We start from the raw sequence: 11,654 nt of genomic DNA, 5'->3' as shown, positions 1-11,654 counted from the left end.
TTTTTTTTTAATTAATTTTTTTTTCTTTGAGATGGAGTTTTGCTCTCGTCACTCAGGCTGGAGGGCAATGGTGCCATCTCAGCTCACTGCAACCTCCGCCTCCCAGGTTCAAGTGATTCTCCTGCCTCTGTCTCCCAAGTAGCTGGGATTACAGGCATGCGCCACCAGCCCAGCTAATTTTTATATTTTCAGTAGAGAGGGGATTTCACCATGTTGGTTGGGCTGGTCTTGAACTCCTGACCTCAGGCAATCTGACCACCTCAGCCTCTCAGACCACTGGTTATACAGGCATGAGCCACAGCACTCGGCCTCTTTTTTCTTTTATTTAATATAGACTATTTCCTTGATTTTTTAATTATTTATTTATTTGTTTATTTATTTATTTTTTTGAAACACAGTCTTGCTCTGTCGCACAGGCTAGAGTTCAATGGCGCAGTCTTGGCTCAGCCTCCCGAGTGGCTGGGATTACAGGCACGTGCCACAGTGACCGGCTAATTTTTGTATTTTTAGTAGAGAGAGGGTTTCACCATGTTGGCCAGGCCGATCTTGAATTCCTGACCTCAGGTGATCTGCCCACCTTGGCCTCCCAAAGTGCTAGGATTACAGGGGTGAACCACTGCGCCCAGCTATTTCCTTGAATTTATATGGCAAAATTAAAAGCATTGTGAATCTATAATTTTGTATCCCAGTTTTAAACTTAACATTTAATCATATACAATTACCCTCATTATTAAATATTTGCTTTTCAGAAACTGTTTCTTAATGACCACATAATCGCCAATTACATATATAACTTCTGTAAATTACCTCATATTCAGTACTAAGCTCCCTAAGCAATTAAACATTTAGCTAACCATCTGGAAAAATAAACTTGGATACCAACCACCACCACCACCACAACAACAACAAAATGACAAAACGGGTTTTTTCCTTCTTTTTTCTTTTTCTATTGAGACAGGTTGTCACTCTGTCACCCAGGCTAGAGTGACAGTGGCACCATCATAGCTCATTGCACCCTCAAACTCCTGGGTTCAAACAATCCTCCTGCCTAATCCTCCCAAGTAGGTAGGCCATCAGGCATGAACCACCACACTCAGCTAATTTTTTATTTATTTATTTATTTTGGTAGAGACAGGGCCTCACTGTGCTGCCCAGGCTGGTCTTCAACTCCTGGCCTCAAGCGATCCTCATGCCTCAGCCTCCCAAAGCTGACATTACAGCTGTGAGCCACTATACTCAGTGGGTTTTCTTTTTTTTTTTTTTTTTTTTTGACTTATTTTGAAATTCTAATAGACTTTTTGTTGCAAACATAGCATAGAGAGGGCCCACGTACTCTTAGTCCAGCTTCTGTCAAGGACATCTTACACAACTATAGTATGACATAAAATGATTTTTTTAAGTAAAACCCTCGCATCATGCCAAATCCCCATAAATTCCAGGGATCAAGTATTGAAATATAAAAAAGTAAGGCAACAGGGGTAGTATAAAAAATATGGGAGATTAGTACTATATTCCTGGACTGTGGAATACCTTGCTTAATATGGCAGCAATACCAAAAACCATACATGCTGGGGTCATCAGATCCAACACCAGGTCATGCGGGCGACGAAGTCCGGTGGAGTCAAAGGATTGAGAAGAAGACAGTTTGAGAAGTAAAGTGGGACCAGGGGGCCATTGTGATTGTGAAGGCTGCCAAAGGCCCCGAGCTCTGGGAGCCCCCGCTATTTATTGGTAATCCAACAAAAAAACAGGTGGTGAGAATGTGGGGGTCAAAAGGGCAGGTGCATGATCTACAGCTGTGACAGTTTAGCGTTTATGAGGAACATGTTCTGCTACTTGAGATAATGGGAATACAATCGATCTAGGAGCCTAGCAGCAAGGAGCCAGCCAGTCCAGACACATTCCAGAGGACATTATGTCACACATGCAGGCCCTGCCTCAGTTTTTTCCCCAACACTCAGTTTTTTCCCAACAATACAGAAAAAAATTGAGAGATGTGACTTATAAAATGTTTAAATTTCTGAGAAAAACAAAGCTTCAAAATTTCTAAAACTGGGGAAAATATATATGCGTATAGGACAAAAGATTAATACCTTTATATGTAAGAAACTTTTATAAATTCACATGGGGAAATATGCAAAGGAAAAATCAGGCATTTTAAAAAGAAATATAAATAAGAGCTCCTTGAAAAATGAATGATTCCAGGCTGGGCACGGTGGCTCGTGTCCCAGCCTTTTGGGAGGCTGAGGCAGGCAGATCACTTGAGGTCAGGAGTTCAAGACCAGCCTGATCAACATGGTGAAACCCCACTCTACTAAAAATACAGAAATTAGCCAGGCATGGTGGTGGGCACTTGTACTCCCAGCTACTTGGGAGGCTGAGGCAGGAGAATCTCTTGAACCCTGGGGGGACAGAGGTTGCAGTGAGCCAAGATCATACCACTGCACTACAGCCTGGGTAACAGAGTGAGACTCCATCTCAAAAAAAAAAAAAAAGAAAAAGAAAAGAAAGAAAGAAAAGAAAAGAAAAATGAATGATTCCAGGCCAGGCATAGTGGCTCACACCTGTAATCCCAGCACTTTAGGAGGCCAAGGTGGGCGGATCACTTGAGGTCAGGAGTTTGAGGCCAGCCTGAGCAACACGGCGAAACCCCGTCTCTAACTAAAACTATAAAAAATTAACCAGATATGGTAACATGTGCCTGAAGTCCCCAGCTACTTAAGAGGCTGAGGCATGAGAATTGCTTGAATCCAGGAGGCAGAGGTTGCAATGAGCCAAGATTGTGCCTCTATACTCCAGTTTGGGTGACACAGCGAGACTCTGTTTCAAAATTTTTTTTTAAAAAAAAAGAGATTCCAGATTTGGGGCATAAAATGTATGGGACAAGTCTGGAATATCTTGTCACGACAGAAAACAAGGAAGCTACCAAAGGGTAATGGGTTCATATCGAGACAACAATTTAAGCATCAAAGAGAAAAATGGCTGCAATGAGCTAAAGCTTGTGTTTGTTATTCCTTTGCATTTCTTTGGACATGGTTTTACTACATCTACTTGCATTCCATTTCTGTTCATTTACTCTCCAGATGATAGGAAGTCCTGTTGTTTCCAGGTTTTTCCTATTTTTGACAGTGCTACTATGAGCATTCTTATATGTATCTATAGAATTTACACACACTTAGGATGAAATTTCTGAGTCTGTGGAAATAAATGACAACCCACCAAATGAGTCCAGGTAAAAGCTATTTAATTATGCTTGCCATAGCAAAGTGATGGTTTGCCACAGCATTACCTGTGTTTTTGTGGACACTCGAAAGCAGGCAGAGGAGTGGGAAAGCTTCATACTGGAAGAAGGGAAGGTTTCAGGTATGCCCAGATGAGAGGTTTTTGGTATAGAACATTGTAGACAGACTAACTAGAAGTGGGGCATCTTATGTGATTCGTTAGGAGTGCATATTCGACTCTCTCTAATTGGTCCTAAATTGGAAAAAAGGGATAAGAATTAGGGAAACTGCCAGTTATTAATTAAGTCCTGGCCATTTGGGGCTGATTGCCCTCATTTGGCTTGCTGGACTGTTTTTAAGAGATAGTGGTCTGACTTCCTACAAGTCTGATTGTAGTGAGTAGGCTGGATGCATGGACTGGTTAGGATAGATAATAGGTTGGTTTCCTGGGATGTTTGCTGCAGTTTACAGGTGAGAGATCTATTTCTATGTATGATCTGGCCACTGTTCATTTGTATGTTCTGTCTCTCCATCTCTAACATGCCATATAATATACTTATTTATGATGTGTGTTGTCTACTTCCCATGACTAGGTTACTAGTTCCATGAGGACAGATTTTTTTTTAAAACTTTTTCTTTTTTGAAACAAGATCTCGCTCTGTGGTCCAGGCTGGAGTGCAGTGGTGCAATCTTGGCTCACGGAAGCTTCAACCTCCCATGCTCAAGTGATCTCCACCTCAACCTCCCCAGTGGCTGGGACCACAGGCATGTACCACCATGCCTGATTACTTACTATTATTATTATTATTACTGTAGAGATGGGTTTCACCATGTTACCCAGGCTGGTCTTGAACTCCTGAGCTCAAGCAATCGGCCCTCCTCAGCCTCCCAAAATGCTGAGATTACAGGCATGAGCCGCTGTGCCTGGCCAATGAGGGCAGACATTTGTATCCATTTTGTTCATTAAAGTATTCTTGATTCCTAGAAAAGCACCTAGTGCATCACAGATACTCAATAAATATTTGTAAAATGAGTGAATATCATGTATCTATAAAAATATTATGCTACTGATGCATATTTTTGGTTTTGCTGTTATCCTCACACTAAAGACTGTATCACTCGGATCCAATCCCCCCCATTAGTGCAGATGTGGTCCCAGCCCTTTCTCACTTTTGCGTGTCTTATTTTGCCCACCACAATGTCTGATGCAAAGTTTGTGATTGCCAGATATATGCTGAAGCAAATTCATCTACTTTATATTATTACCTGGTTCTTTTGATCCACATATTGATGCTGAAACTGACAGGCAATAACAAGAAATAACCGCCGAGTGAGTACTGTAGCTCCTCATCTTTTAGGTCCATATGGAAACACACTTGAGTCAGGCAAGAAGTGCCCATTTTTCCTTGAGCCTTGTGAAACCCTCATAACAGCCTCTCTTTGGAAGCATCCGTGGCGTTACTATTTACTGTAGACTTTGAACTTGCCCCTGGACTAGCATCTTCTACAGTTCTTTTCACTGTAGCATTTCTCAAGTATCTACTTTCTGTGACGCTTCCAAGAATGGAAGAGAAAGAGAAGAGACCTCTGTGGTCCAGAAGCAAGAAGCAGTAAATCACCTTTCTCAGGCCCAGGGTGGCTGCCAACCACATGGAGAAGTCTTCTGCCCCTTTCCCCATCTCTTGCTTTCAACAGAGAACAGAGTTAGGCTCAAAATTATAATGGATATCTCATTTAAAAAAGGGCACTACATTCTGGAGATGGGTTTTTCAACATACACCATATGTGGCTACACTTTCAGGGGACTCACAGATGTGGTGTGAAACCGCCCCTTGTGAACTCTGTATTTTTTTGTTCTTATAATATTCTTACTTACTTGTGATAGAATATAATTAAAGTGGGGCTGAGCGCAGTAGCTCACACCTGTAATCTCAACACTTTGGGAGCCCAAGGCCAACTCACCTGAGGTTGGGAGTTCGAGACCAGCCTGGCCAACGTGGTGAAACCCCATCTCTACTAAACATACAAAAATTAGCCAGGTGTGGTAGTAGGCACTGGTAATCCCAGCTACTTGGGAGGCTGAGGCAGAGAATTGCTTCAACCCAGGAGGCAGAGGTGGCAGTCAGCCAAGATCGCGCCATTGCACTCTAGCCTGGGCAACAGAGTGAGACTCCATCTCAAAAAATATATATATATATGTGTATATATATATTTAAAGTGGATATAGTGTTTTAGTAGGTCACAACTTTTATGAATAATTTATTCAAATATGACCACGTTAGTATTTTGTGACCATAATCTGCCAGAAAGACAATTAACTAGTACTGATGATAATTTTTTAAAATTTCATTGAGTTGTAATTAAATTTTAGTCTGTTAATAGAACTGAAACCAAAATAACCAAGACCTAAATAGCTTTAGGTGTTGAATTTCATCTGGCTATAGATGCTGAGTTTAAAATCTGTTAGAAAAGTTGAATCTAAGGGTAGAGAGAAAGTGATGAAATAAAATCTTGTTGATACTGTTTTCTGAATGTTTTTTCTAATTCAGATAAGAGGATAATAGAAGCCAACAAACTTTACCCTTGTGTGAAAACCTGTTAGGAACAGATTGTTCATGATTTCTTTTCTTTTTTTCTTTTTTTATTTTTTTTAGACAGAGTCTCACTCTGTTGCCCAGGCTGGAGTGCAGTAGCATGATCTCAGCTCACTGCAACCACCGCCTCCCAGGTTCAAAGTGATTCTCCTGCCTCGGTCTCCCAAGCAGCTGGGACCACAGGTGACCACCACCACACCCAGCTAATTTTTTGTATTTTTAGTAGAGACGGGGTTTCACCATGTTGACCAGGCTGGTCTCGAAGTCCTGGCCTTAACCTCAGGCTCCCAAAGTGCTGGGATTACAGGTGTGAGCCACTGCACCCAGTTTATTAGTGACTATTCTTTTTTTTTTTTTTTTTTTTTTGAGATGGAGTCTTGCTCTGTCGCACAGGCTGGAGTACAGTGGTGACATCTTGGCTCACTGCAACCTCCTTCTCCCGGGTTCAAGTGATTCTCCTGCCTCAGTCTCTCAAGTAGCTGGGACTACAGGCACCCACCACCACACCCAGCTAATTTTTGTATTTTTAGTAGAGACTGAGTTTCAATATCTTGGCCAGGCTGGTCTCGAACTCCTGACCTCGAACTCCTGAACTCCACTCGCCTCGGCCTCCCAAAGTGCTTTGAATACAGACATGAGCCACCGCGCCCGGTCTATTAGTGATTATTCTAAATCCATCACAAACAAACATAGGGAGTGTTAGTTTTCTAGATTTAATTGCATCTTTCCTTTAAACACATTAGAATAACAAAAGAAAGAAGGAGATGTCCATGAGCCTTTAATGCCAATTTTATGTGGTTTATTGGGAAAATATTGTCTCAGGTTTACAGAAACAAAAAGCAGGAGCAGACATGCAGGATACAGAAACTACAGAATGAGGGAAAAAGGAATAGAAGCAAACATTTCAATAGTAAAATTTCAAGAAAACATAGCATGAAAAAATCCCTCTATTTTGTTGGACTCATACTTTGATTGGTGCTTGATAGAGAAGGTTCATGTTGGTGATTTTCATGTGCAGGCAGGATCTCAGAGACCAGGGAATGTGGATAAAACTTCTTGTGACTTCCATATCAGAGAAGACTGGCAGGAGGGAGAGAACATTTTACCAACAGGACAGTTAGTTACCTGCAGCATCTTCCCAGAGGCCGGGGACCTGCCTAGCAGCAGCATTGCTTCTGGCAGCAGCACTTCTGCTGGCAACAGCCCTTCTGCTGGCAACAACCCTTCCCACAGCCACAGCCACACGAGCTGCAGGTGCGGCGGCAGCAGCAGATCACGGGCGTGCTACAGCAGCCCCCACAGCAGCCGCGGCAGCAGGGGCAGCAGCTGGAGCAGCAGCCCACCCGGTAGCACCTGCAGGTGGTGCAGCTGCCACAGCCACCACCACAGCCACCACCACAGCCACCACCGCAGCCACCACAGCCACCACCGCAGCCACCACCACAGCCACCACAGCCACCACAACTTCCACAACCACAGCAACCCATGGTGTCAGTAGAGAGGACTCAGGAGAAGTGAGGAGGGAGGACTCAGGAGAAGTGAGGAGGTCTGATGCCTCCTTCTGCTGGGGGAGGCCCTTATGTACCAACTGTGGGGAGAGGAGGGGGAAGACACATGACCACTTCCTTATTATGGTTTGGGTCAATTGTCATGGGAGAATCTCATAATATATTATTTACTGCCCTTTGGAATGGGAGCTAGATTTATGAGATTACTTGTTTTGTTTATTTTCTGAGTCGAATGTCCTAAAAATTCCAATAAGACCTCCTGAGAGTCATGGGAAAGGGGGTATTATCAACAGCCTTGGGCACACTCAGAAAGCCCGTATAGTACAACAGCAATGCTTGAATGGATGGTCCAACATTCGAACAACGAATAAACATTATCAGGAGGCTATTCCTGTATAGTGCCCAGAAATTATCTTACCAAAGTCTGGAGAAATGACAGGTGTCTCGGGCACGAATGTCATTGCCAACTGCAGAAGCAGCCGGATACTCTCACTGGAGATTGTCCACCCGAGAATGCAAGATTTGGTCCCCACCACACAGTTACAAAGCCTGGCTCTATGTTTCATTATTCAATATATTTAACATTGTGTTGGCCAGGTGTGGTGGCTCACGCCTGTAATCCCATCACTTTGGGAGACCAAGGCGAGTGGATCACCTGAGGTTGGGAGTTCAAGACCAGCCTGGCCAACATGGTGAAACCCCATCTCTACCAGAAAAAACACAAAAAGTTAGCCAGGCATGGTGGTGCCCTGACCCCCCCAGCCTTACTTCCTGCTCTAACTCACAGGCCAAATCATGGCTCAAAATGTTCTGCTACAGAAACTTCCAGCACAGCACAGGCTTCTTTTTTTTTTTTTTTTTTTTTTTTTTTTTTGACACAGTGCCTCACTCTGTCACACAGATTGGAGTGCAGTGGCATGATCATGGCTCACTGCAGCCTCAACCTCTTGGGCTCAAGTGATCCTCCCACCTCAGCCTCCCAAGTAGCTAGGACTAGAGGTGCATGCCACCACACCTGGCTAATTTTTTATTTTTTGTAGAGATAAGGGTGTCACCATGTTGCCCAGGTTCATCTCAAATTCCTGGACTCACGTGATCCTCCTGCCTCAGTCTCCCAAAAGTGCTGGGATTACAGGCGTAATCACCATGCCTGGCCCCAGCCCAGAGTATTTTACCTGACATGGGCATGATGCATCTTTGTTAACTAATTGAAGAATAATTTTTTAAGGTAAATCTCAGGCAATAATATTGTTTCAAAATAATGGAGGCGAAAATGCTTTAGAAAGGGAAAACACTAAATATGACAAGATTTGTCAACTTTGGCACTACCGACATTTTCAGCCGGACAATTCCTTGTGTGAGGACTGTCCTGCACAATGTAGAATGTTGAGCAGCATCTCTGGCCTCAAGCCACTAGTGATGACAACGTCTCTGCCAGTTATAACAAGCAAAAATGTCAGACCAGGCACATGACTCACGCTTGTAATCCCAGTAATCCCAGCACTTTGGGAGGCCAAGGTGGGAGGATCACGAGGTCAGGAGATCGAGATCATCCTGGCTAACACAGTGAAACCCCATCTCTACTAAAAATACAAAAAATTAGCCAGGCACGGTGGCAGGCGCCTGTATCCCAGCTACTTGGGAGGCTGAGGCAGGAGAATGGCATGAACCCAGGAGGCAGAGCTTGCAGTGAGCTGAGATTGCACCACTGCACTCCAGCCTGGGTGACAGAGCGAGACTCTGTCTCAAAACAACAAAACAAAACACAACAAAAAGAAGCAAAAATGTCTTCAGATGTTGCTAAGTGTCTCCTGGGGCAAAATTGCCCCTCATTGAGATCCACTGCTATACAGAAATATAAGGGAGAATACCCCACATCATAGCACTCCGGAAAAGGATGCCAATTTAGGAATAGCCTTTGAAGGCTGCAAAAGGGCTTTACATGAAGTTCTTCTTTTCTTTTAATTTTTTGGAGACAATTTCTAGGACATACGATTCTTTTTTTCTTCTTTGAGACCAGGTCTCACTCTGATGCCCAGGCTGTTGAACCTCTGCCTCCCGTATTCAAGTCATTCTCATGCCTCAGCCTTCCGCATAGCTGGGACTACAGGCATGAGCCACCACCTGGTTAATTTTTGTATTTTTAGTAGAGACAGGGTTTCACCATGTTACCCAGGCTGGTCTCAAACTCCTGACCTCAGGTGATCTGCCTGCCTCAGCCTCCCAAAGTGCTAGGATTACAGACATGAGCCACCACGCCCGGCGGGACATATGATTCTGAAGGGGTTAAGTACCTGGGGTGGTGAAAGAAGGCAAGAGTGAGCCTTGATGAAAGCTGTGGACTTTGGGTGATTATGATGTCTCACTGTAGGTTCACCAGTTGTAACAAATGTACTACCCTGGCATGGGATGTCAGTAGTGGAGGAGGCTGTGTTGGGGAGGACAGGGGGTATAAGGGTACTCTGTACTTTTGGCTCAATTACTATTATTATTATTATTGTTGTTGTTGTTGTTGTTGTTGTTGAGACAGAGTCTCACTCTGTCACCCAGGCTGGAGTGCAGTGGCTCGATCTTGGCTCATTGCAACCTCCGTCTGCTGGGTTCAAGCAATTCTCTTGCCTCAGTCTCCCAAGTAGCTGGGACTACAGGTGCCCACTACCACTCCCAGCTAATTTTTGTATTTTTTAGTAGAGACGGGGGTTGACCAGGCTGGTCTGGAACTCCTGACCTCAAGTAATCCACCTGCTTCAGCCTCCCAAAGTGCTGGGATTACAGGGGTGAGCCACCGCACCCGGCCCTCAGCTCAATTTTGATGTGAACCAAAAATTGCTCTAAAAAATAAGGTCTTTTAAAAGAGTATACATTATTTACACTAAGCTAAGGAAACTGGGTCACATAGGGACCATAGCTTTTTAAGGGACATGAAACCTGCTGGTGGCAGAGGCTCTTGGCTACTTCATCCACTACTCCGTGTGTATAGGACAAGAGGGGAACGTGAGCCAGTGTGGGAAGCTTACTTTGAAATACACCGTGACTATCAACCCAAGATGGATATCTTTCCCATATTTTGACTTATGAATCCACAGCAAAAGTAAGTCTGAAAACAGGTGAGAAAGTCTTCTGAGATGTTAGCCAAGGGACCTTATGACACGTGAAGCTTTGAGTGTTTGCTTCTCCATGTGGGATCTCACCTTCTCTTGCATTCTGCACACAGCACCTGAAAACAGAAAAGGCTTCCTTTAGAGGAGGGGGAAACCAAGGGAAAGATCCTCTCGGGGCCAAGGAATTCTGATACATGGAATATAGGAGATGGGCTTTCAGCAAATGAGACTCATAGATTACACTTGAAAACTGCTAGGTTAAAACGAGACTAAATATTTAAGAAACATGTTTTTATGAGAAGCATAACTTGAGGAAGAAGTAAATGTGAAAATAAGCAATTCTATGAAGTCAGAGGTGTTCAATGAGGAAATACACTCAGGGTCTTGTGAAATTCCTCCAGGGAAGCTGGAGGAAACAAGGAAGTGGCCGCCTGCCGCGTATTAGGTCTGGAAGGGGTATTTAAGAGCCCCTGTAGCAAAGAACATCAGACCTCTTCTCCCCTGCTGAGTCCTCCCCGCTCACTTCACCTGAGTCTTCTCTACTGACACCATGGGTTGCTGTGGGTGTGGTGGCTGCGGTGGTGGCTGTGGTGGCTGTGGTGGCTGCGGTGGTGGCTGCGGTGGTGGCAGTGGTGGCTGTGGTGGTGGCTGTGGTAGCTGCACCACCTGCAGGTGCTACCGGGTGGGCTGCTGCTCCAGCTGCTGCCCCTGCTGCCGCGGCTGCTGTGGGGGCTGCTGTAGCACGCCCGTGATCTGCTGCTGCCGCCGCACCTGCAGCTCGTGTGGCTGTGGCTGTGGGAAGGGTTGTTGCCAACAGAAGTGCTGCTGCCAGAAGCAATGCTGCTGCTAGGCGGGCCAGCCTGGCTCTGCCTCTAGCCTAAGAAACGCTGAGGCTTTGCTCACAGAATTTGGTGAAACTTTCCTCCACCCTTCCTTTCTGCTTCTGTCCTGCCTCATCTACCTGTATGTATTAGAACTGCTCATGCTGTCCCTTGCAGTCTGAAGTCTCAGGTTGTTTTTCTTCTTCTGTGGTGGTATGACTACTTCAATTTCTTCTCCCTGTATCTTCCAAGACTTAGCATTATGCTATTATGCTATTGTGCTGTTATGCTATTATTCTCTGTCATTTTCGTAATCTTGTCTTCATTTGGAAAAAAAGATAAAAGATTAGCATATATTATCAACATAAGGGGTGGAAGCACAGCCACTCATGTCAAAAATCTGTATTCT

At 44.4% G+C, this 11,654-nt stretch overlaps 2 protein-coding genes across 2 annotated transcripts; one reads left to right on the top strand and one right to left on the bottom strand.

Annotated features, from left to right (window-relative positions):
• Positions 1–6,972: 6,972 nt before the first annotated feature.
• Positions 6,973–7,302, bottom strand: LOC140712651 (small cysteine and glycine repeat-containing protein 3-like). Its single transcript, XM_073020254.1, has one exon. It carries the CDS (start codon positions 7,300–7,302, stop codon positions 6,973–6,975), a length of 330 nt encoding a protein of 109 aa, XP_072876355.1.
• A 3,672-nt stretch (positions 7,303–10,974) lies between these two features.
• Positions 10,975–11,274, top strand: LOC140712691 (small cysteine and glycine repeat-containing protein 1-like). The gene has a single exon (XM_073020286.1). The coding sequence runs from the start codon at positions 10,975–10,977 to the stop codon at positions 11,272–11,274; it is 300 nt and encodes a 99-aa protein (XP_072876387.1).
• Positions 11,275–11,654: the final 380 nt, after the last annotated feature.

This window comes from Chlorocebus sabaeus, chromosome 10 (genome assembly GCF_047675955.1).
Source record: "Chlorocebus sabaeus isolate Y175 chromosome 10, mChlSab1.0.hap1, whole genome shotgun sequence".
Lineage (NCBI taxonomy): Eukaryota > Metazoa > Chordata > Mammalia > Primates > Cercopithecidae > Chlorocebus > Chlorocebus sabaeus.
This window is presented reverse-complemented; position numbering and strand designations above follow the sequence as displayed.